General features: G+C 32.6%; 1 protein-coding gene across 1 annotated transcript; it reads right to left on the bottom strand.

Annotated features, from left to right (window-relative positions):
• Nucleotides 1-1,274: 1,274 nt before the first annotated feature.
• On the bottom strand, nt 1,275-4,060 carry LOC134280968 (probable E3 ubiquitin-protein ligase MID2). The gene has a single exon (XM_062763415.1). It carries the CDS (start codon nt 4,009-4,011, stop codon nt 2,143-2,145), a length of 1,869 nt encoding a protein of 622 aa, XP_062619399.1. The 5' UTR covers nt 4,012-4,060; the 3' UTR covers nt 1,275-2,142.
• Between the last annotated feature and the right edge of the window lie 23,395 nt (nt 4,061-27,455).

Raw genomic sequence — 27,455 nt, 5'->3', positions numbered from 1 at the left:
GAAAAAATATATATGATTAACTTTAATCTTTAAATTTGAAGAAATACTGTGGATAAATTTACATAACTCGGTGGATTCAGAGATACTTTTATGAGTATTTTTGATTACTTAACTGCTAATTTTATAAACCTGAGGATCGGACTACCTTAAAGAAGAATCAATAATATTAACAACTTTCCTTGGTAAATTTGAGGGGCTTAAACTATCATAAAAATCACCTTAGATCTAGATTCTAAATTGTTCAAGTCAAACCAACAGCAAGCCATCATGACAAAATATATGAAAAAAAAAATGATTTCAGCAAAAAAGCACAAATCATTTAAATACTTGCTTTGGCCATGTACAGCTTTTAAAGGTTTATTACTACTTACGTCAGACAAGTTGACGAAAAAAAATTTGCAGTCGTCACGATTATCATAATTTACTGTCGTTATGTTACTATTTATGGCTTTTTTTTTGTAGTAAAATATCCAAATATGAAACAGATGTGTAATACTCAAAGACATTTTTTTTATTTTGAGTTCACTGGGATATATTGGGTCGACATATGAAGGAGGCAATTATTCTAAATTGATATAATTATCTAACTGAAGAGCCGAAGCCACAGCAAGTGTTACAAAAATAACTTAAAGTAGAAAATTTTCTTGGAAAATAGTGCAGGCCAGGATAAAATTTTAAAAAGAGGATCAGATCATGGTCACTTTCAAGAGGGATAGCAAAAATAATTTTTGGAGAGATACTCTAAACCTAACCCTGATGCTTTCCATGAATTTCAAGAGAAATAGAGATACCAAGTTGGCAGTATTGTGCCTGTTAATCCCTATGGTATAAGAACAATATCAAAATTGAAAGTCAAACAATATTCTCTAAGTCCCGGAATGAAGATAGAACAAAGTATGTAAATGATCTTTTTAACGAGACAACATTCAACAATGTCATGATATTCAAGACAACTATTAGACAAAACCATACGACAATCAATAATTGCAGATTTATCAAAAACTTTGACACTTTAAAAAGTTGATCGAAAACGTTGACACTTTAAAAAAGTTTATCGAAAACTTTGACACTTTGAAAGAGTTTATCAAAAACTTTGATACTTTCAAAAAACTTTATCGAAAACTTTGACACTTTCTAAATCTATATCGAAACTTTAATAAAAATTTTGTGAAAACTTTGCCACTTTAAAAAACTTAATCGAAATCTTTGACACTTTGAAAAACTTAATCCAAAATTTTGACACTTTGAAAAACTTTATTGAAAACTTTGACGCTTTGAAAATTTCTATCGAAAACTTTGACACTTTGATAAACTTGATTGAAAACTTTGACACCTTGAAAAGCTTTGGCGAAAACTTTGACACTTTGAAAAACTTTGGTGAAAACTTTGACACTTTGAAAAATTTTGGCGAAAAATTTGACACTTTGAAAAACTTTGGCGAAAAATTTGACACTTTGATTTACTATAGTTAACTATTTAACTATAGTTTTTCTATGTTAGGGAGTGCAGGTGTAAAAATAAACCTTATACATGACATTCTTCTTTTCTAAACTTTTTGCCAAGATTCCTTTTATATGCATTTCTCATAATTTAAGCTTTTTGTTAATATGAAAATGAGGCATCGATCATTTTGATTTTTCCAGAAAAAAAAACTGAAATATCTCATAAAAATGACGCGTTTACGTTTGTTGATATTGTAAAGACTACTACATTTTCTGTACATAGCCCTAGATATCTGTAACATATTATTTCCATTACATTGTTTCTATTTGACTTGTGTAATCATAGAAAATAAATAGTGCTAAAATACCTATACCTACAATCTAAATTTTACTTTAGTCTTTGCCAAGCTCATGTTTTAGAGCATCATAAGAAACATTTACATAAGCAAACGATGACATGAACACGTTTTTTTTATCACAACATGGAATTTGTACACATAACGTCTTTATCATTAATATAAAACTTGTATCCTAGCGTCATTACAGATGAAATACATGTACCACCTAATATAATTGACAATAGATAAGTGTCTTCATATTATATCATCACTTTACATCATTTAAACATCATTTGCAATTTCATTTTTCTGTGTCAAAATTCTACAAATACATTTTCTTTCTTTTTCGTTAAATACATGTTTTATTTCATTTCAAAAACTTTCAGTTTATTCCAATCACTGCATACGCAGCAAATGTTGCTCTGCTTGTCAACTTTCATAAAGATTGGTTTTGGAATATTATCAAACACCCTAAGAAGTACACCGGTAGAAGATAAAACATGGATGTTGTTAGTCTCCTTTCCTGCAACAAAAATGTGTTCATTGGTGTTTTTATCAAGTCCATAGGCGAATTTAAGATTAGGACTCCAGTATGTCCAGATTATTTCACCTTCATTACTTATAGATGTTACGGTATGATCTGACCAGCTACTGTACACGATATGACCACTTTTGAGAATCATTACATTAACAACATTTTTAGGGGTTGGATATTCTTTTAAAAGTTTCCCCGAAGAATCAATTTTCACTATTTTGTCCAAACACGCTGTGTAAAAGTTTCCTTTCCAAACATCCATTCCAAATACGCTTAGATTATCATTTAATAGTATGACTTTTAAATGCTGGTAATCTTGAAAGGAAATAACTGAAATGGAATCATGCCCTGACACAAAAATGTTATTTTCAGATTGGAAAATACCAAAAGTTATAATTTTATTGACTTTGTCAAACTTTTTAATCAATGCCCAATTGTCGAAAATGAAACAATTTTTAGATTGTGTCGACACCATAAATGACCCATCTGAAAGAAATGTTCCACTGAATGCACTCTCCGCTAGATCTAACTCTTTTACTAAAGATAGTGTCACAGTTTTGATAGTATTTCCAGTGTCAATTTTGTCTTCAGACTCTGAGAGTTCCAACTCTGTTGGACATTTCAATTGTTTTATTCTTTTAAAGATTTCTACATCATTTATAGATATTGTTATTTGCTTTTTAGAAAACTCTTCCCTGAATTTCATTTTGTTAAAAACTTGTTTTGCACTGTAATATTTCAACAGTATTTCAGAATCGTTGTTGGAAGCTTTGGCTCTTTCAATATTTTGCTCACAGTAATTCACACATTGAATGCCATCAGACAACTTATCTACACATCTACTGATTTTTTCTTTACTTTCCTTTACTGCAACTGATACGTTCTTTAAATGTTCATTTTTTAGATTTTCCAAATATTTTACAACTTCGTTAAAGTTTCTTTCTGTCATCTCTGTTGTTTTTTTCAACGCCTCATCAAGTTCAGTTATATTATTTTCTTCCTTCTCTTTGGCATCAGATAAAATTTTTTTTAGCTGTTGCACCTCTAATAATAAAACACCAAAGCTACATCTGTCTCGTAGTGTCTTAACTGCACTTTCAATAGTGGTAACGTCATTGCATTTTCTATGCTCTGTACAACCGCATATTGTACAGCAAGGTTCTCCGTGATCATGGCAATATACTTTCACTCTCTCTTTTCTATGTTTAGGACAGGTATTTCCAAGAACTGGCCCTAAGGTTTCAGGCTTCATTTCTGTAATCTTGTACACTTTATGATCTTTCAACATCAATTGTTTTCTGTGATATTTCGTACACAATTCGCATAAACTTTCCATACATGCTATACAATAGTGGGTGCTCTTAACTTCTTCATTGTCTCGAAAGCAAGCATCACACATTCCTTGGTTTGGTTTCTCTATTATTTTTTCTAGGATTTCATTAACTGGAAAAAGCCCTGCCAGTTCCTCGGGTTTGTCAAACGCACCATTACATGCAATATATTCACGACATAATGGACAATTAAAACCCAAACGCGAATCCGTAGATTTGCAGGAGCTCACGATATAGGACGATAAACAACCATGACAAAAAGAATGTGTGCACGGCAAATACCTGGGTGTTTTGAACTTTTCAAAACAAATTGAACACAGAATAACATTCTCCACCGAAAAGTTTTCTTCACATGAACTTGCCATCGTAAAATGTATAGTCTTCCTTCGAACGAAACGATAACCAGAAGACACCGGTGAAAGGATGTACCTGCAAAACAGGCTTTTAACAAATATATCAAAACCCATGTGTGTTATAATTAAATATTTTTCTTCCAAATACGATAACATATTCATAACTCTTATTAATGAATTAAATCATGAGTAACATTTTTTGTGACAAAGATTTGTCACTAATATGGCTATGGTCATTAAGGTCTTCCGTCTCCAACGAAAGACCTTATTGTTTTCGTTCGGTTTTTTTCCCCTATTATTAAGGTCTTCCGTCTTCAGCGGAAGTCCTTCTTGTTATTCTTAGGTTTCTTTTCCACTATTTTTATTGTTGTTTTTTTCTTACCGATTTTGTGCACGCGATTTCTCGGAAACGGCTCCATCGATTTTCATGAAACTTTCAGAACTGATGGAACATCAATCAAACCTGATATATAATTTTTTTATTTTTATGACGTCACTTCCGGTTTCGAGATTTCCGCGATTTAGTGATTTTCAGAGGGTCACATTGTCCGGCATTTTTCTCAAAAGTGCTTTTAGATAGAAACGAAAGATTTTCAGTGATGATAGAGCAACATGTGCTAATGTGACACACACCTTTCTTATTCTCCGGAAGTGCAGCACGTTGGCGCTCGGTATGGCTCGAAAAAAGATCTATCGGGAATTTAGAAATTTTTTGCACATTTTTGGCAATATCTTTTTAAATGTTAATATTTTGTAAAGACATATAGAACAAAAGTTGTGAAGAATGTCAAGATCTTTCGAAATATGTCAACGATAAGGGGCTGGCCCCTACAATAAAGGGCCAAAAGGGGCCGAAAGTTTTTCCTTCATTTCTCAATAAGTATTGAGAATTTGTAATACGTCAAAAAAGCAAAGTTGTTCAAAATATCAAGCTTTATCTATTGGGGTCGTCAAAATACGTCCGGCGACGTCAATTCCGGTCAAACCGGAAGTAGTCAAAAATTGCATATTTTTGCTGTTCTTGACAGGTGTTTGGATATCATATGTCACTGGAAGCTTAAATCTTTATTTTTGTGCGTCGACGTCACTTCCGGTCAAACCGGAAATTGCCAGAAATGGCTTAATTTTGCAATAATTAACAGAGATTTGGAGGATTAAACCATTTGGGGACTTCATTACTCTTCATTTTTTTTAAATGAAAGTTACTTCCGGTCAAACAGGACGGAAGACCTACTCGTTGCTTTGCAACGAGCTCGGCTGTAGTTATTAAGGTCTTCCGTCTTCAGCGGAAGACCTTACTGTTACTCTTAGGTTTCTTTTCCACTATTTTTATTATTGTTTTTTTTCTTACCGATTTTGTGCACGCGATTTATCGGAAACGGCTCGATCGATTTTCATGAAACTTTCAGGACTGACGGAACATCAATCAAACCTGAAATATAATTTTTTGTTTCTATGACATCACTTCCGGTTTCGAGATTTCCACGATTTAGTTATTTTCAGAGGGTCACTTTGTCCAGCAGTGCATTTAGGCAGAAACTCAAGATTTTCAGCGATGATAGAGCAACATGTGCTGATGTGACATACACCTTTTTTATTCTCCGGAAGTGCCGCACGTTGGCGCTCGCTATGGCTCAAAAAAGTCCTATCGGTAATTTAGAAATTTTTCACACATTTTTTGCAATATCTTTTTACATGTTAATATTTTGTAAAGACATATAGAACAAAAGTTGTTAAAAATGTCACGATCTTTCAAAACATATCAACAATCTGGGGCTGGCCCCTATATTTAAGGGCTAAAAGGGGCCAAACGTTTTTCCTTTATATCTCAAAAAGTATTGAGAATTTGTAATACATCAAAGAAGCAAAGTTGCTCAAAATGTCAAGCTTAATCCATCGATTTCGTCAAAATTCGTCCGTTCACGTCACTTCCGGTCGCCGGAAGTAGTCGGAAATTGCACATTTTTGCCATTTTTGACAAGTTTTTGGATAACATATGTCACTGGAAGCATAAAACTTAATTTTCCGTTTGTCGTCATCACTTCCGGTCAAACCGGAAGTAGCCAAAAATAGTTTTTTTAGGTTTTGACGAAAAAATGAATATATAGTCACGTGAGATGACTAAGCTCATTGCTTTCTTTTTGTTGACGTCACTTCCGGTCAAATCAGGACGAAAGACCTACTCGTTGCTTTGCAACGAGCTTTGCTCTAGTTATCATTATTATTGATTTTTTTTCTTACCGATTTTGTGCACGCGATTTCTCGAAAACGGCTTGATAGATTTTCATGAAACTCTCAGGACTGATAGAACATCAAACAAACCTGATACGTAATTTTTTGTTTTGATGACGTCACTTCCGGTTTTGAGATTTCAGCGATTTAGTGATTTTCAGGGGGTCTCATTGTCCATCATTTTTCTCGGAAATGCCTTAAGACAGAAACATGAGATTTTTAGCGGTAATAGAGCAACGTATGCTCTTTTGTCAAACACCACTCCTTTTTCCGGAAGTGCCGCACGTCGGCGCTCACTATGGCTCGAAAAAAGTCCTAATGGGGACATAGAAATTTTTCACACCTTTTCTTTTTACATGTTAATATTTTGTAAAGACATATTGAACAAAAGTTGTAGAGAATGTCCCGATCTTTCGAAGGATATCAACGATAAGGGGCTGGCAACTATAATAAAGGGCCAAAAAGGGCCAAATTTTTTTCCTTTATATCTCAAAAAGTATTGATAATTTGTAATACATCAAAGAAGCAAAGTTGTTCAAAATGTCAAGTTTTAACTAATGGGGTCGTCAAAATACGTCGGGCGACGTCACTTCCGGTCAAACCGGAAGTAGTCAAAAATTGCATATTTTTGCTGTTCTTCAAAGTTTTTTTGGGTAACATTTGTCACTGGAAGCTTAAATCTTAATTTTCCGTCCGTCGACGTCACTTCCGGTCAAACTGGAAGTAGCCAAAAATAGCTTATTTTGAAGGTTTAATGCAAAATTAAATTTTTAAGTCACTGGAAACTTCTTAACTCATTGCTTTCTTTTGTTCACGTCACTTCCGGCACTTCCGGTCAAAACCGGACGGAAGACCTACTCGTTGCTTTGCAACGAGCTCGGCTCTAGTTATTATTATTTTTTTTCTTACCGATTTTGTGCATGCGAGTTCTCGGAAACGGCTGGGTCGATTTTCACGAAACTAACCCTGATAGATATTGGTCAGAACCTTATTGGAAACTTTTTATATGTACGTCGTCACTTCCGGTCGTGAGATATGGACGATTTTCTGATTTTTAGAGGGTCAGCTTGTCCTGGCAATCACTACAAAACGAATGCAGATATTGACTTGAGATTTTCAGTGAAGGTAGAGGAAGGATTGCTGAATTGCTTTTTTGAGTCTATATCTTTCCAGCGCAAAAGGCGTTGGAGTTCTCCTGAGCTCGTTATTATTATTATATTTCTGACCATCTAATTTTGTGCATGCGATTTCTCGAAGACTACTGGATGGATTTTTCATGAAAGAAGAAGATATGGTTTCCATACAAATTTTGCCCTGTGATTTTCTAAAAAATAAAACTGGTGTAAAGGTTGAAAACTCATGCTTTTTAAATAATTGAAAGTCAATGCAGAAAAATCATACAAGTCATTTTTCTCACATGTGTTTTTAAATGCTAATTATGGCGTCATAAACATGTGCATTTTCCCGTATTTTCTTTAAAAGTTGCAGAAGACACCAATTTTCAATGGAATTTTCTTTCAGATAACATTGTCCACAGGCATCGCCCACAAAGATCTTGAGACATGTGATTTGTTATTGAATTTTGCGCAAAATATCAAAAAATTAACGTGGGCGACGGCTGTGGACACTATTTTCTAAAGGAAAGTCACCCTTGAAATGTGCCATTTTGAGGCTTTTTCTGTTGAAAATATAGAAATGCTTCATATTAATGACGTCATATTTGCAGAATGGTAAACCGTCATGCCATATTCTTTCCTGATTTATTAAAGCCATTTATTTAACTAATATTTAAGCCAGTTTCAGAACTTTTTTGATGTCATTACATTTTTAGGGCGCAATAAAGCTAAAACCATACCTTCTTCTTTGCAGGAACAATGTGTTGTTATCTGAAGTTATTTTATCCGAGAGATTTTTTGGAAATTCCTTTCTTGTGCCAAGTGACGGACAATTTTCTGATTTTAAAATGACATGTTGTTCGCGGATAATCTAAAAGACGGTAAAAGATATCACTGTGAAACTTTCAGGGATTATAGATCTTGATAAGTACTATCCAGGACGCGATCTTTTGTACGTCGTCTCTACTTTCTGTTGTAACGGAATGCGAATTTAAAAAGTCGAATTTTTTTAACCTTTTTGTTTTTCAATATTTTCAAATTATATTAGTATGGTTGATAGAAACATTTATTATTAGGCTGAATCTATAATTTGTTTGTAAATTGAAAAATTCAAACTCGAGATATTAACATTCAAAAATCTGAAGCGGAACCAAAATGGCAGCGTCTCTGTCAATTCCGACATTTAGCAATAAGGGTTTACAGAGGCAGCCGAGCGTTTGCTTGAACGTAAGTTACATAAGGAGCAATTAAATGTGTAGGGATACTTGGATTGTCACGACGTAGGTTCGTTGCAATTCTGTGTCAAACTACATTTATAATCCAAGGTCTCCTTATAAGTCTTCTTTAATTAGTTTTAGTTGTTTCTCAGAGTAGAAATAGAAAAGAATTAATGTTCAAATTAAGTACAATACCTACTATCTTTTGTTTTGCATCACGAAAACACATAGCTTAAATCATAGTTATAATTAATAGTTTCTCAAGAAACAATACATACCGTAAGTACAAAACGTGACCACTGTTTTCCCATGCACACTTGGGTCATATTAAATTAATAGAAGGGATAACTGTTACAATAAGAAAACATTTTTTTTTAAAAAGATAACTATTTTTTAAAGACCATTTAATTGACCTATATAAACATTTTTTCTCAATGCAAGTTATTGAACATAATGGAATCTTATTCCTTGACTCTCGTAGGGCGATCGAGGCATTTTTTTGAGTGAAACATACCACCTATTACATGAAAGAGTAGGTAATCGGAATGGTCCACTTTCGTGATTAAGAGGAAAATTAAAACATTAACCATTCATAGCTGTTTCATTGCTTTTTGTTATTTGCCTATATACGATATGTTACATGTATATATTAAATATACTTTCCACACCTCAAAATTTAGGCGATAAGAACGCTCTTTTGTTATTTGATTGCTAGCTCACCTATTTAAATGAACATTCCAAGGAAAAGGCGCTAAGATTTACTCGTAGCGTTTGGCATGAAATTATGAATAGTGACCCTCCTTTTATAATACCAAGACAGATTAACTGTTGCAGAATTATATGTACATACAAGTTAAGTAAGAGTAGTTGTTAAAATAGCGTAATCGATGAACGTATTGGATTTTCACGCTAGTGACCCGTTTCAATTACAAGTGTGTCCAAAATATGTTCAATCCATTTTCAGCTCGATTTTATGAGTTATTTTTCGGAATCGGACGGAAGACCTCTCGTTGCTCGCAACGAGATTGTTTCTAGTTTTATGTCTTATTGTTTATTGCAGCCCGGAGGACAGGGCTACTATTTATACATATAAGTTTACGTGTTTGTGTATGGAGATCGAGGTGGGAGAAGTTATTCAGAATTAAATGTTTTCTAAACATTCGAAAGATTGTCAATCGGAATGTTCTTTCCCTTTATAAATTATGGATAAATAATATATTTACTTCCATAAAGTGAATTTGTAAAAATACATATGTATTTGATATTAAATATATAAAGTTTACTATTGAAAAAACGACAGGTCCCCCATTTTTTAGAACTTCGAATTTTATTAATCGAATAAAAACGTAGTCTACACAGTTCGTGTTTTATATTCTTAAAATGAAAAACATTTTTGAAAACAGGTGATGCATGAGTCCAGTTTCAATTTATATTTTATGCGCAGCCAACATTTACTTGAGGAATTGATAACGTATAAAATGGGTATCGTTTTTGTTTGATTTTCATCCGACCACAAGTTTTTAAAATATTCTCGACTATCGTCTCCATCATTTAGAGTCATGTATTTTTTACACATATCGAAGCGGTTTGATGGTCAAGACTTATTTCCATTACTTATTTTATTTATTTCCCGGTCGACAATTGATGGTTACATCAATGTTTTTTTTTGTTTTATATGTACTGTATATTGAAGTATATATAGTGCATGGATATATGTGCATGACATTTGTACTTTACGGTTTGGTATTAAAAGATTATATAGTGCATGACCATACAAAAAAATTCGTATTAAAAAGATTTGCTATAGTCTTGATTATTGCATAAAAAATTTCATTGTGGAAAATTATATAAAATATGAATCCAATTGACCTGATCTTACATAAGAAAAAGTAAAATTCGATGCATGAAAAATATTTTTGATTATCTGATTGTTCATGAACATGCAGAATTGTTAACAGGACTAAACATCCTTTAGATTTGGATGTAAGAAATTAACAAAAGGATGCATTCTGTTGATTTCAAACTTTGCACCGAATTGTTATATAAATTTAAGAATTATAATAAAATACATAAATGAAACATAAAATATATAAAAATGAAATATATATATATTGTTATTCACCGATTTATAAATTTATTGATTTATCAAATTACAGTGCATAATTAAATTATTTTAATTTTTGGTGAGAATGTTATTTAATTTTTTTTTTGGCTGAAAGAATTGTAAATGTCAGAAAAAGTACACGGCACATTCATACAAAAGATTTCAGATATTATTTGAATATACATGAAAAGTCTGTCAGCCTGTCCCATTTAGTTCTGCTATTTTTTTTTCTAAACGCTTGCAGATATTAATTTGATTTTTTTGCATGTGAATTTATCTTTAGTGGCGGATTTTAAGGGAACGCACCCGGCGCTCTTCCACTCACCTACCCACCCAGGCCCTAAAATTGTCAAAGTTAGCATAAAACAGTTTCCCTGACAAATATAAAAATGTGTAATCGGTAGACCTCTATTTACCCTATAAAATCTCTGGAATCCAGATGCTTCAGGAGGCTTCCACGTCTGGGTTCCCACCTTCGCTTTGCCCTGGAACTACGGGGGGTCAGAAGGCGGTCTCAGACCCTTACCTAGACTTATTGCTCCCTCTAGCTCTAGCTTTAATACCTGGACAATGTCTTACCTTAATGAGACATAGATCACATTTAAATTTTGCTTTGCTTCAATGATTTTTAGGGGAATACAGCATTTTTAATTTTTAATGGGAACCAGATTACACTTACCAGTAGAGGACTAGTATTCCCTACTCTCAGCATGCTTAGTAGGATATCTTTGAAATATATAAGGTTTGTTTGCCCTTTCCCAACTCTGAACAAAATTAATGGGTTGGTAGATAGGTAGGAAAATTATTTATTGACGGGATATTAAGAATAAAAATTGCACCGTGTCCTGGAATGTTAAAAAGGGGAAGGGGTTAAGTAGGTGCCATTCTTTCGAGAGAAGGCAACCAAAACAATCTTTTAAAGATGGCCATATTTAAGAAAATTTGAAGTCTACATTTTTATTGAAATACAAATAATTTTTTAAGCTAAACAGTATATCAAACCTTGGTTTCACTATTTTTATAAAGCCCCCTTTAGATTGAATGTGTGTAGGTTATTACTTATGTTCATATGATTTTGATTTATAATGCTACATACTCTTAGTATTTCCAATTTTATTTCTCCTCTCGACCTTGTTGTTACTATATAAATTAAAACTAGAGGTACTGTGAGCAATGAGCTCACTAAACGATACCCCCAGCCTCCCATATGAATATAATGGCAGTGTCCATATTTTGCGCTGGAAAATCAAAAATATATGTCAAATCAATAAGTAAAATAGGAGGTGCACAATGGCAATATGTAATTAAGAATCTGTGAAAGTTTCATTAAATTTCCTTCAGTGGTATGAGAGGAGTTGGGGATAAGAGATGGGTATCCCAAAGCGTAACAGACGATCGGACGGACGGAAATACCGATTACTATATACCCTCCCACTTTTCAAGCGGGGGGGGGGTATAAAAATGATGAAAAGATCGAGCAGAGAATTGAAACGTAATGAAGAATGTGAACAAAAAAAACCTCTCTTAAAAATATGATAAATCGTCTTCTTACATTTATCAGATGAACGAATATAATATACATTTATCCACTGGTTGTGAGTGGTGTCGTGTCGCACTTTTGGGTGACCGCACTTAATTTGAGAATTTAATTAAATAACTCGCTGGCGTAATGAGAGACCCTAAGATATGGTTTTGCTTTCCAGCCACCAGGTCCAATGTAGGTTTGGGTGCGCTGTAATATGAAAAAGCAAAGCGTGGATGAAATTAAAAACGATACAACTTTATTAACGTCTCCGAATAGAATGGCCAAGGAGCGGGCGCAATTCCATTCGGAGACCCACGCTTGCAGTAAATTATTTTTAACCAATCAAATTAGTTTTTCTTTGTTAATTTGTATTAATAATAGCCGAAAACTCGTACTTTGAAAAATCACGTGACATGGACTGACCATTACCTTAGTATTTGACCTGTCACTTAACCAGTTAATCACCTAACAATAGGTTAATGGATTCTACTTTATGTGATAGCATTTTTGACACTAGAAAAAAAAGATAAAAGAAACCATAAAGAATTGTACAACAAACACATCACCTATCTACAAATTACGGCTGTACTCTTTTTCCAACAAAATTACATAATTGTATGTATAAAGGCTTCAACAGTTTACTAATCCCTCATGCTAAATATTCTGAGTAACACAATTTATTTATTTTAGAAAATTACCTGTATTCATTTTTTTCCTCAAAGACATTCCTTTTTTTTTTTTTTTTGTCAAATAAAATACTTATTAGCAACTTCTTTACTTACATTTCGGATTGTATCATGAAATAAAATAAAATCTAGGTTGTCTAATTCCTATGAAACAATAAAAATGATAATATCAAATACCATATTATACATTAAACAAAATTGAAATATTGATTTACTAAAACATATTGCAGAATTTATTTGATAAAATGAATTATGTCAGAAAGGACAGTGGGATATCTCTTTTATCAAACCCGCAACAGGAACTATTCCCCGAGGGCTTGCCCGAGGGGAATAGTTCCTGTCAAGGGTTTGATGAAAGAGCTATCCCACTTTCAACCAGTGGATAAGCGTTTTATTATACTGATGTATATTATAATTTCTGAGTCTATTGATTTTTCGCTGGAAATCAAGATTAGCCTTAGAAGTTGCATGAAAATCTTCCGAGGAGTGGATAGCAAAAACTATAACTCGGGATATAGCTTTCTATGCGTGGAAATTTTTAGACTATGAAAAATAGTCATTTTACCTTCTGAACTTTATATAGGAAACATTTTAACAGAAGTATAATAAATATGCCTATTTATACCCCCCCCCCCCCCCCCCCCGCTTGAAAAGCGGGAGGGTATATAGTAATCGTTCATTCCGTCCGTCTGTACGTCCGTCCATCCGTCTGTCTGTCCGTCCGTCCGTCTGTTACGCTTTGGGGTACTCATCTCTTATCCGCAACTCCTCTCATACCACTGAATGAAATTTGATGAAACTTTCACAGAATCTTTACTACATATTGCCATTGTGCACCTCCTATCTTACTTTTTGATCTGACATATGTTTTGGATTTTCCAGAGCAAAACATGGACACTGCCATTTTATTCATATGGGAGGCGGGGGTATCATTTAGTGAGCTCATCGCTCACAGTACCTCTAGTTGAATCAAAATTGGACCCAAGCTGCTGTTATCAAGATTTTTAAATGCTGAATCAAAGGATTACTTCTTTTTTCAAGGGAAATTTAGTTTTGAAATAGCATGTATACATCTGTTGGGTTCATTGAAAAAGCTAATTGTCTTAAAAGTACAATAAAGAAGGAGTTAAACTCTCGTAAACATTGTCAAAGAAAACATAAATTATCAAGTCTTCATGTAAAGCCTATCTTAGCCTGCATTGCATGACAGAAGTTTTAACTTTATAATCCACAAAGTTTTGGTGCTATTGTAAAAATAAATCTTTGGACGTGTGACCTTTGTCGAAACCTTAAAACTAAATTAGGGGAAGGTTTTATTGATGGCCTAGAGCAGCACCGCTGATCACACTTTAATATATTTAAACCATATACAATGTACTTATTAGTCCCATTGTTAATCAACAACCTCTTTGTTTTGATTTCTCGAAAATATAAATAATTTTAATAAAAGCAACTAGAGGTAATGTGAGCAATGGGCTGACTAAACGATACCCCCGCCTCCCATAATGTCTATGTGTTGCTATATATTGTTTTACGGTAATGTGTAAAGAGGAATAACTCGTCCTATCAAATGTTATCCAGAAGCTTCTATATGTGACGTCATAGGTAAACATATAATGGCAATGTCCATGAAACCTAAAATACGTGTCGAATAAAAAGGTAAAATAGGAGGTGCGCAATGGCAATATGTAATAAAGATTCTGTGAAAGTTTCATTAAATTTCACTCAGTAGTATAAGATGAGTTGCGGATAAGAGATAAAGCGTAACAGACGGACGGACGGAAATCCCGATTACAATATACCCTCCCACTTTTCAAGCGGGAGGTATAATAATACCATAAACGACCTAAGCCAAATCTAGTTCAAAACCCAAGCATTGAGCAAGAATGATTACATATTGCTAAGATGATTTTATCAATGTTCACTTAGTTTTCCTGTACAGACGTCTCCGGGTAAATACAAACATGCGTATAGGATGTTCTCATCCTGATATAATCCATATCCTATTATCACAGGTATGTAACTATTATTACGGAAACATTCTACACCACCGTATCCGGCTTGACTAATAGGTCAACGAAATCTATACTAACAACATTATAAATGATTTCTTTTATTCAGTTACTAATATAATTGTTTTCAAACCATTTTAACCAGATTATATCTGTAGGAACTCTCTTTCTTGAACATAGACACGTATTTCACAATAGTTCAACATAATAGGAAATAAAACTTACGCAAGGACGGAAACTTTGGAAGACAGTTTATTCTTGTTTTGACATTATGTCATATGGACATTTAAGATGATCGACGCCTGTAAGCTTTCGAATTTATATTGAAATTTGTCACGTTTCAATATGTCTCTTCTGAAGTGTCTTACGTTTTTTCTCCCAGTATTGCATTGGATGTATATTGAGGAATAATATTTTGTTCATTTAATTGGATTGATCTTGAAACAGAAGAAGATATCGACGAGTAAGTAAGATAGTCATTTTCTCATTCATTTGATGTCATGGATACAATCTTAGAAAGCATGTAGATGGTTGGGTATCATTCTCTATCCAGAGTTGTCTTCCGCTACGCTCACTACACCTCTGTCAACGCTCGTTGTACAAGATTCTTGTACAAATTTTAAACAGCGAAGATTCGAAATTTAAATGATAATTAATTATTGTAAATATTGATAAAGATGATAATTCATTATTTATTTTAGATCTATAGTCACTTAGAACAACTTATTTTCAAAGATTTTAGGGAACTATTTTGCGGTGTAAGAATTAAAATCGTAATTAAAAAATCCCTTTAATATGTAACAAATTAAAATAAATAATGTTTTCCGATAAGAAATATGATTACACACAATTATAAATACAACTTTTAATGAAAAACATTTTTTCCAAGAATCTTGTATAACAAGCGTTGACAGAGGTGTATGTGGGAGAGAAGCGGGAATGACAACTCTGGATAGAGAATGGGTTGGGTATAGTCATCAACTTATCAAAGCGCCATCGAAGGATACCCCGTATTCGTGAATTTTGGGAAGATTTTGAAAAATTCCCTAGAGAGACGTTAAACAACAATCAAACAAATAATCAAATGCTTATCCCCTTTGTTCAATTTGTCTGCACATATTTGCAGTTATGAGTCTACATCTTTTAAAAATGCATTAACTCAGTCATACAATCTTAAATATATTATAACCTCATGTGATGTGAATCATAATCATATTGTATTATCCTTTGTGTAAATTATAGTAATTTTATGCATAAACGCTTTCGGCGTTTGTGCAAATTATCAAGCAACCCAATCGATTGATCACATCATGAAATCGAAAAATAAGACAGTTATTCCTTGATTAACAAAGAAAATCTTATTGTTTTACAATATGGATATGCAAGTATTCATTTTTTATTCACTACTCTTGATAATATTATGGAATCATATTTGTTTTTCTATATCTTAGAAAGGACTTTGCGACAAGCAATAAATTTGAAAGGTAGGCAAATGAGTTTTCTTTATTTTATATCTAAAATAATTTTAGAATTTTTTGTCATTATTTACAGAAAGACGATGAAGAATTCAAAGGAAGACAATAAGATTAAGGTAATTTATAATAATGTTTTAAACCTTTTCTTTTCTAATTAACACATCGCATTTTAGAAGGCTCAATTGTCAACGGACATGTTGAATTGTTCCTGTGGAAATGAGACCTAATATTGACTTTTTGAAAGCATGATAACCAATCAAATCTGGCAGAAAACGACAAAGTAGTTTCTCAGCGATGTTATCTGTTATGTACAATAGGAATGAAATGATCATCTTCTTTCACTTACAAATAATACAACAAAACTCTCATAATAACATATCCGATAAATGAAATATATGAATATACAAACACTTTCAAGCTCAAAAGTCCATTAACAATAAAGAGTAAGAGCAGAGCAAACACGGACCTCCAAAACATCGGAGGTGGGATCAGGTGCCATGGAGGAGTGTGCATCCCCTGCCGACCAGACAAACCCACCGTGTGCTCCTTGTCATGATTGCGAGATTACGGAAAAAATCCGTCGATAATTCAGTGTATAAATAATTGCCTAACAATAAGTATGAAAAAGGTTGGTCAGTATTTTATTTAATGATAAATTGCATTTGCTGACAAGGTCATCGTATCGATCAAAGAACTAAAGAAATGATGACTTTAATCGAGACAGTTGATATTCTTGTTTCAAAACTAGTTTGTCAATAATTTAAATTGTTTTAGAAATTGTTCATACGTAGAGCATGCTCTTGAGTATCGAATCAACTGATTGTCAATAACTTACATCGTAAAAAATGTTCAAATGTATAAAATGTAGAGCATGCTCCTGTCATCGAATCAATTTGAGATAAATAAACTCCGTATGCAGTCGATGAACGTTAACGCTGCACTAGAACGGGAAGTTTACGATCGAAAGTTAAAGTCATTTAGTCATTTCGTTTGTCATAAAGATTGGAAGCAAGATTACCATTTAAGTCCTTTTCAAGTAAATATAAAATTGAATATAAAGCCATAAATATTCACATTCCAAACAAAGAAAGAATTATCTCATCTGCTTCTGTGACGTGTGTGAAATACAGCAGTGAGTTGTTTTCAATACAGATTCGATATTCTTTTAGCTTAACCGATCTTAAGTGAGATTTTGCGATAAACCTGCTGTCCGTCGACGGCCAATCTATCCGTCTAACTATTCAATACACCTTTCGTCTATTAACTTTTTCATCTTCTTCTCAAAAACCAAATTTAACAGAAGATGGATGCAAACCATCCTTGGATAAATAGGAATTTTAATTGTAAATAAAGATAATAAAAAATCCACTTGCCAAGGGGGAATATTAAAAAAAAACAAATAAGTAGGATCGTGTCATCAAAACTCTTCTCAAAACCACTGGGATAAAAAATGTTAAATTTATTTGGAAGCATTCTGGGGTAGTGTAGATTTTGAAGCTTTCAAATAAGGATCTCCGGGGGTAGGTTAAAATATGAAATCTAAGGTATATATTGAAATTTATAAGAACAATCTTTTAAAACTTGCTCTCAAGAACCATTGGGCCAGAGAAGCTAAAACTTTCTGGAAGCATCTTGATGAGCTAGTGTAAATTGTTCAAATCATGACACTTGGGGAAGGAGGCCAAAAATTAAGAATAAAGGTTTACCATGCAGTTATTCAGGAAAAGTCTTAAAAATAAAAAAAAAATCTCCTCGAAAGTCACTGAACCAGAAAAGATGAAACTTACGTCGAAACCTACTTGAAGATAAAACAAAGTCCATCATTTCTCATCGTTAGCATTTTATTTGCTATTGAGCATCCCCGTCCCTCCCCGATGATCTGAAGAATTTAGAATCTAAACTAGCCAAGTTTTTTAGATAGTGTATATTAAAGGTATTTCAAAAAATAAACTCCAGGAGTAGGCTTAAAATAGTATCGCAACGTTAAAATCTGGTGAAGAACAATATTAATGCCAAAGTTTCTTGTGTGAACGTTCTGACCCATAACCCTCTTGTTAAACTTACTTTCTTATTAAAACAGTCACTGAAAATAAAGATTTTATTTTCAGGATGGCATTATGTTTGGCAACCAATATATGGATCCAGATGATGAGGTATGATACATTACTCGGTTAATAATCCTCAAACAGTACCTAGAAATACTTGATACATGTATAGCATATCCCTTTAACAGAATAGGAATTTTATGTTTTCTTGATTGATTAATATCTTATTTCCATTGATTGAATGATTTCATCAAGTAGAAATTACTAAATAGTCGCGGTGCATAATATTACTTCTTCCATCCATTAATTGATACATTTCTGACTCTCTCTCTCTCTCTCGCGCGCGCGCGCGCACGCTCTCTCTCTCCTTTATTTAGAATTGAGATAAATGTACGAATTTTATTATCATAGACAGAATAATCCATTAAGTACACAATACATTTTGCATTTCAAATAGTACTGGTTGAAATCATCGAACAATTCTGAAGATGATGGAGATGTGTATAAGAAAGGGGTATTTATTTGTCTCTCTTAATAGAGTATATTTTTAATTTAGATTCCATGCTTAAGACATCCTTAAAATGTTGTCGATTTGCCCTCCCTCGACCGACAGACTAACTAAAATGGCGGACTCAAAACTTTTTAAACCTTCAGGGGGCAATTATTTTTTGATACGTACATGTATTCTGTATAATAGAATTTTAAGAAAATGAGCATAGAAACTGAAATTTTGTAAGAAAAAAAAATCTTATCTTCATACCTTTCTGAGTCGGGAGAGGACAAACAAACATTATTTAAAGGTAGGCTTATATACAATATTTTAATGGTAAATATGTAATTTAAATGATACTATCATTTCAAACAGGATATAACAGACGCATATATATATTGTGCTTCTTTAATTTTATTGTTCTCCTTAAGCAGTCAACATCGATATTATGTCATTTATAGACTGAAAACAGAACTAGTTCATCTCTGTATTTATTCTGAATGTAATTTGTTTTTATAAGGACATCCAAGATCACCCAATAATCAGGGATAAGATCTACGAATGTAAAACATTTGCCGGATATAAAATCACAGAAGCTTACGAAGGAGGTATGTAAAAATAAAATACTGTAAAAACATATATATATATATTCGTAGGGTAACATTTTCGGGGTTTGATTGTTGATTGTATGTTGTTTTAACGTCCCTCTCGAGAATTTTTCACTTATATGGATTATGCCGGTGGATTTCAAATTTTGACCTTTTTTCAGTTAGGGCCATTGAGCAGTAGGAATCTTTATCATGCTCTCTCTCTCTACCAGGGCTCTCTCTTTTTAAGGACAGTGATACAAACAAATTTTTTCTTTGAAAAAGATTTAATATCATGTCACAAGTTTAGATTCAATGTGGAAAACATTTTTCTCCTAAGAACTGGAATATTAAAAAAGAAAAATATTAGTAATTTTCAATGAAAAAACAAATATAGATATTCAGTAAAGGTTTAAAGGTGAAAACAAATTTATATTACACACTTGTGAAATTTAATTGAATATATCAAGCCAGGTGAATTTTATAAGGAAAAGCTAAATGGTAAAAATCAGCCTCTGTGATATTGCTAATTTTTTGTAATTTTGATCTTCCTCTTAAAATGCATTTGGCTTGGTATATTTTTCTAAAGTTTATATTACACTTTTAGCGCCAAGATAACATATTCTTTTGTTTTCACAAATTTACTAAATGTGATTTGTCTATATTTGTTTTTTTTAAAATATTACTGATATTTTCCACATTTTCCAGTTCTTTGGAAATGAAATATACACTTTTCTAAACTTGTGACACGATATCAAATCTTTTTCAAGGAAAAAATTGTTTGTATGATCTGTCCTTAAGGTCTCATCCGAAAGACCCGCAACTCTGACTTCAAAGTACCGAGCACATGGCGAAGGAACAATTGCTACCCATTTGTTTTTATCGACTTAGGCCAGTCGCGGCCGAGATTCAAACTCACGACCTCCCGATCACGGAGCGAGCGCTCTACCGACTGAGCTTCCGTGAATGATTTCGCGGTTTGAGGAAAAAATCTTGGTTCGAAGGATTTGATTTCGTGGATGTTTTGTTATATATGTAACGTCACATTTTGTAGTGGAAATGAATTCTTGTGTCTGTTCATTACTCGAAAACATTAACAACAAACCCCCACGAAAATTTGTCATTTAACAGTATATTGTTTACTATATTACACACTTGTTTCATTGGATAAAACTCTGTCAGGAAGGCGCCTGAAGGTTTACTGAAGGGTTACTGCCTAGCAGAGTTACGATTTTCAACAAGTTAAAGAATGATAAAAAAATCACTGAAACATGACTGAAAGAAATATACACATGGGAATAACGAAGGGTATTTAAGCTCAAAAGTTCTTTAAACAATACGATTTGAAGCAGAGCAATCAAGGACCACCAAAATATCAGTGGTGGGATCAGGTGCAATGGAGGAGTAAACATTCCTTTGTTAAGCAAAATGAGACTCAACTGAAGGCCTCTGCCATTCAAACGGTCCTTTATACATGTCAGTACCCTTGAGATATTTCAGTAACCATTCAGTAGTCTGAAAAATGAAGATGTATTTTCTATCGGCTCAATGCTACTGGAGATACCGGAAGATTATTAAATCTTTCTTTTTTTACATTTTTTTATCAAGATAAAATAAAACAAGGACAAAGAGTTGTGTTGAATCCGGAATATGAAAACGAAAAGAAGGACTGTATAGGAAGATATTGTGTAGGAACCGTCGTCAAAGTAAGGGATGACAGAGTCCACGTCCTGTGGGATTCGGAAGAAGAATCTGAGTCATATAAGGTGCAGGACATGCTGGGGGACAGAGTTATCCATACTTTGTTACTTCTTGATAACGCCCAAACTGGTAATGTAAAAAAAAAGGTTGACTGGATTTCTATCCTAGGGATTTGTTCTTATTAAACAAATATTTAGAGAGATATGTGTAATGTATAATTAAAGCTGAACATGATTCGTAAAGGGAATGTTTTCGCCATTTTAGAACGAACTCTCATTATATCTGAGGACCCTATAAAGAGCGGCTGACTTAGTCACTGTTCAATGAAATCAGTCGTCACTGGTGTATACGGACGTATGTTTTTCAACACTCGGTAGCAACAAAAAAATCTATATTTCTTCTAATGCAGAAAAGTAAGATACCCATGAAACTTGCGATAGGTGCACAGGTCAGTGTAGTATACAAACGAGCACAGATACACGTATCTGCAATAAAATGTAAACAAAATTTATTCAAGATAATCAGCATTCCACGACGATACCCATGACAATAAAGCAATCAGGTGTATATGCAAAGATATCGTAGATAATAATATCAAAAATAACGTATGTCTATTTCTGAGTCATGTTCAGCTCTAATGTTTAATCACAAGACATGGAAACAATGACATTATCTCACATGTGTAATCACAAGACACGGAATCAATGATATTATCTCATAGAGACATAAACAAACATATGGTGAAAGTTTTGTAGAATTTTGTGTGATTCATCAGTTAACTTATTTGAAAAAAAAAAATACATATATTTTTGTCAGTATCATACATAAGCCCGAATACCTTATATACCGACAATCATTACATGTACTTCTCATGCTGGGGAGAATGAAGTAATTCAACTCAATTTATAAAAGTTAGTGTAAGAATGAATATGAAGATAATTACTGATATTATGTCATCAAGATACCGCTATCTAAAAGACAATTTTATATTTATAAAAAATGTCCAAGACAAGAAACTTCTTTTTATATAGATTGGAATAAATCATGAATTTTTAGAATATTTTTTGATTGGAATATGAATAAAAAGTACAGTTATTAAGTAAAAAAATATGATATGGCATTTGGTTTCATAGCGGAGTGGGCATCTCATGTCGTTCAAACAAGTCCGAAGCCTGCTTTGTAAAAATAAAAAAAATATATCGGCTAAAAATAATAGCAGGATCATTAACAGATTGCTCAAAGGTGTTATGAGCTTCACATTAACAATTTTTATACAGTCCAACAATATGCAGGAATACCTACAGGTAAAAGCCGTAGTTTTTTTAAGGGTATCTAGAGAGGTTTAACATTCGATTGGAATACTATGGGATTATATAATTCCGTTGGTAATAAAATGTGAATGTGATGAATGCAATGAGAAGCCGATCCGCGATATTAAGTGGTGATGTAATAAATTAATCATTTACTATAAGTATAATACGGTTTTCTTTTCTTATAGGGGCTATGCATGACATTTACAAATGTGATGAATGCAAGCAGAAGCCGATCCGTGGTATAAAATGGAGATGCCTTGTCTGTAAGGATTATGATTTATGTACCAGATGCTACATGCTGGATAAGCACAACCGTCATCATCCATTCAGCAGAAAACTCGACAATAACTCTAGGAGGTAAGGAAAAAAGAACAATACAAGATAATGATGGATTTTAATTCACATGCTTTTAAAATACAAAAGAGCGAGAGAGAGAAAGAGGAAATAGAGATAGGTTCAGTAAAAATCAGGTATTTCAAGTATTTCCTGAATTGTGGGTACATGTCACATATGTAATTACTAGTATTATTCTGCCTATGAAATGTATGAATTTAAAGATTTTAGTTTGAAATACATGTATGTACTGAATTTTTTGATACTTAATGCATGTGTTTACTGAATGTGTTTTTGGAGAGATTATTTGAATTATCAATTAGTCATAAAATATGTACAGAGGCACAGTATATTCAGTTGTCATGTATATCAGTTGGCATATCATATGAACAGATAATATTTCAAATAAAACTACAGTGTATATTTAATTTTAAATAAAGCTACATCATTATTATACAACGTATTAAAATTACATTATATCTTTTATAATTGTACAATTTATGTTAATTATGATTTTTAAAATTATTCATTATATATTCATGTTTTAGTGTTAGGGTAGGAGTCCGTTCCATGGATAAGAACTACAAACTTGTCTATGGAATATTTCAAGGTGCCAAGGTAACCTTACGGAAAGGAAGCGGAGCAACAGGTAATCATTAAGTTATAAAAAATAAACTATAAAGATAAGGCTTTAATTATATGTAGGGCAACAGGTAATCATTAAGTTATTAAAAAAACTATAAAAATAAAGATAGTAGAGTAACAGGTAATCATTAAGTTATAAAAAAAACTATAAAAATAAAGATAGTAGAGTAACAGGTAATCATTAAGTTATAAAAATATACTATAAAAATAAAGATAGTAGAGCAACAAGTAATCATTAAGTTATGAAAAAAACTATAAAAATAAAGATAGTAGAGTAACAGGTAATCATTAAGTTATAAAAGAATAACCTATAAAAATAAAGCTTTAACTATAGGAACATTCAATTTTGGATCGATGACTTTAAGTTTGATTGACGTCACGACTTGCCTGTGGAGAGCTGAATACTTTGTCCTATTTTTGGCACCCAGAGCCATTGAGCAGTGAGGGGTCTTTTTCTTGCCAGCACTTACTGCGACTCGGTTTATACGGTGTCATCCGAAGGACCAGTCTCCACGTCCCACACTGGGATTTGAACCCGCAAATTAACACAAATATGGATCAACTCTTTACTTGGCGACTATAGTGCAGTCGCCCTTACCGCTGTGCCACGCGGGCAACCTTCAAAGTTGTATAGATTAAAACAATTGATATTCCTTTGACTCTCCAGCAATATGGTATATCAAAACAAGTTGTTTAGTGATCTTCAAAAAAGATTATGTAATGCACTATAAAAAGACAAAAAAGGTAATCAAGCTATAAAATTTTATAATGAAATTATACAACTGAAAGCATAACAAACAACCCTCAGAGGTGGGATCTGGTGCCATGAGGAAGTAAAGTCACAATAAACGTATATCCTTGTCATAATTGCGCAAACAGAAAATCAGTAGATATTTCTCTATGAAAAGAATGGCCTGAGAATTTGTTTGAAGAACGTCAGTTGCCTTGAAAATTTAGCTGCATGAAAAAATGATGAATATTTTTGTTTTCAGTTACATATTTCAAAGTCTTTTCTATAAAGAACAAGAGTTTTTTTTTAAATGAATAAATTGTCGACTCGCAGGAGATATTCCCATTTGATGTATTATTCTTGAAAATATATCTTCTTTATGTGTATATAGGCAAAGTTATAACATTAAAGGACGAAAAGTCACATCTATTCAACTGTGATGCGCTCGTTAAGTGGAAGGATGGGAACAGGGAAGAAATGCTGAGAGTGGGAAGAGAGGGGAAAGTGGACTTACAATGTGTAACCCCAGCAAAAGGACTGACATATTATGAAGAACATCTTCCGATTGTTACAGAGGGTCAGAATATTGTACATCTCTTGCTTAATTAAAGATAAATGTTGCCCATAACTTAGCATAGGAAAAGAGAAATGAGTTAAAGAATTTACTTAAAACTTTACGGAAAAACGTATGCTCAAGAAATCGGAAAAGCGCAATTTACTGAATACATCAAAATTTGTAAGATTTTCTTTATTGATTCTTGAAATCTCTTTATATTTTAAAAAGTAAACAAAATAAAATTAGGAATGTGTACATTTCAGGTAGGTCCGTACTTTCAGAATTTTCTGTCAAACTGATAATTTTTCAACTTGAATACCTTGAACAAGTCTTAAACTTACTAAAATACCCATAAAAGACATATCTTTGCAGGTTAATTTTCATACAACATGTCTCAGCGCACATACCTCTAAAAACTCATTAGCCAAAATTGAACATAAAAAAGTGTGATATCATATTTCTCTTAGTTATGCACCAAATCACATCAAATTTATGTTAAAACTTATGAAGATCAAAAATCATTCATTTGCCAAGAGAATATTTGAAATCTTTACTGCAAAACATTAACAAATTGGTGTTAAATCTGTCCATGTATTTCAGAAAAAAATCTCAAAATATCTTTATTTTTTATAATTCTCAAAATCCAAAATGTTTAGATGCCATTTTTTCTTTAAAACTGTTAAGTGTTATATCTTATGTTAACAAAAACAGCTAATTTATTATATATATATATATATATATATATATATATATATATATATATATATATATATATATATATATATATATATATTATATATCAATTATTCAACGCAAAATTTTTAAAAAGTAAAAATTAAATTGATGATATAGGCTCTAAATCAATAAGAATAGATCTCAAGTTAGTTTGCTTAAAAGAAAATTAAAAAGATTTAGGTCCATAAAAGCAATTAAGTATTTTGTGTCTGTGTGTGTACTAAATGACATATAGATCTTATGGACAGAGTGCAAAGTGTTATTTTCCATAAATAATGTATATCAAATGCTTCATATGCACAGTAACACTATAATAAACAAATATATACTTGCTAAATCATTTTCAATCACCAAAAAATTGTATATCAATAGAAGAGTGAAAAACAGAATTTTATATTGATGTGTAAAATTAGAACCGGATCCGTAAAAGTGTGGGCCTTCCTTAAACTCTATTGTACTTTTCTTTGAAGTAATTTTTTTTAATTTAGAAAATGCCAAACCTGGGATGAGAGTGGTGGCAAAATGCGACACAGAAAAAAGAGAGGCCAGTGTGGGAACAGTTATTTCAATCAAAGTAAGAAAAACTTTTAAGGATAAATAACACAAACTTTTTTTTCAAGAACATCAGCAATATTTCTAATAGATTAACATTTAAATTGGTATCGGTAACCTGAAAAGTGTTCACCAAGTATAGTGAAAGAATTTAGTAAGATTTTGTCATAAGGTTAAAAATTTGTGCAAAATTTTGTAAAGAATAATATAGAAAATAAAACGTTAAGTACCCTTAAACAATTTATTCTCCTAACGTTAAATATACAATAAAATATGTCTAGTCCTAGGGTTGTATAATCTAAAAATCTTGTTTAGTACAATGTACATTTTAAATTCGTATCAATAAATTAAATTGTTTAAAATATCCAAGACTAATGGTTGTTACAGTACACCTGTAGCAGTTATAGAAGAATAACGACATTTAACTTTTTCATCCGCTTCAAAAGTTAATTCACGATATTAAAAAAAGTTTTGATTTCTCGAATGAAGCTTCGACAAATCTCCCTCTCATAATGTTTTTTAATTACAAAAGATATATTGACAGATTTTGTGTTTTTTGTCTTTTTAGTCCCCTACCGGTGAAACTAGAGGGGACTATAGGTTTTCTCTGCCTCTGTCCGTCCGTCTAACTGTCCCATGTGTGCCTGTCAGTCTGTCCTACTTTAAGTTGGTTTTACGCACTTTTTTCTAAACACTTGATCGGGGAATGATGGAAAATCCGTCGACAATTTCGTTGGTATTCTTTTCAACATTTGCTAACCTCATTTTACAGGACACGTTTATGGACCTCCAAAAAGAAGATGGTGAGGAGTTAAAAACCAGCAAAACGTTCTTAACCAGATTACTGTCTAATTCATCGAATAAAGCCAAAGGCCCGATAGATTTGAGACCTACAGTACAGAGAGCTCCAGTTCTTGCTATACAGTGGGATAATGAAGAGAAAACGGACTATTTTTGTGGAAGCCAAACAATATTTCTCTATGATAACAGTCAGATAGGTAATATACAATATGGTAAACCTTACTTTATTCTCGATTTTTGCTTCTTGATATAAATTTATAATGTAAAGGGATTCGTGTGAAATTGATCATTTTGCGAGTTGTGCCGGGCAAAATGATTTACTTTGGTTAATTATGACGTAAGAACAATTAGTTGATATTTTATTATCTACACAAAAAATAGTCAAGCGGTATCAATTTACCTTGCAAAAAAGTAGTACATTGAAACCTGTATAATCCAACATGCACTTGGAGATGCACTTGTCGAAATAGACAGGGTGCCGGATTACACAGTGTAAAGAAACATGGTAAAAGTAAAATGGGAACGAAATTTTATCATTGGATATCACAATGTGACGCATTGCTCAAGTGTTGGATTAAATAGTTTTCACTGTACCGCATTTC

This window comes from Saccostrea cucullata, unplaced genomic scaffold, assembly GCF_032062105.1.
Source record: "Saccostrea cucullata isolate Sc308-1 unplaced genomic scaffold, CSIRO_AGI_Scuc_v1 ctg519, whole genome shotgun sequence".
Classification (NCBI taxonomy): domain Eukaryota; kingdom Metazoa; phylum Mollusca; class Bivalvia; order Ostreida; family Ostreidae; genus Saccostrea; species Saccostrea cuccullata.
This window is presented reverse-complemented; position numbering and strand designations above follow the sequence as displayed.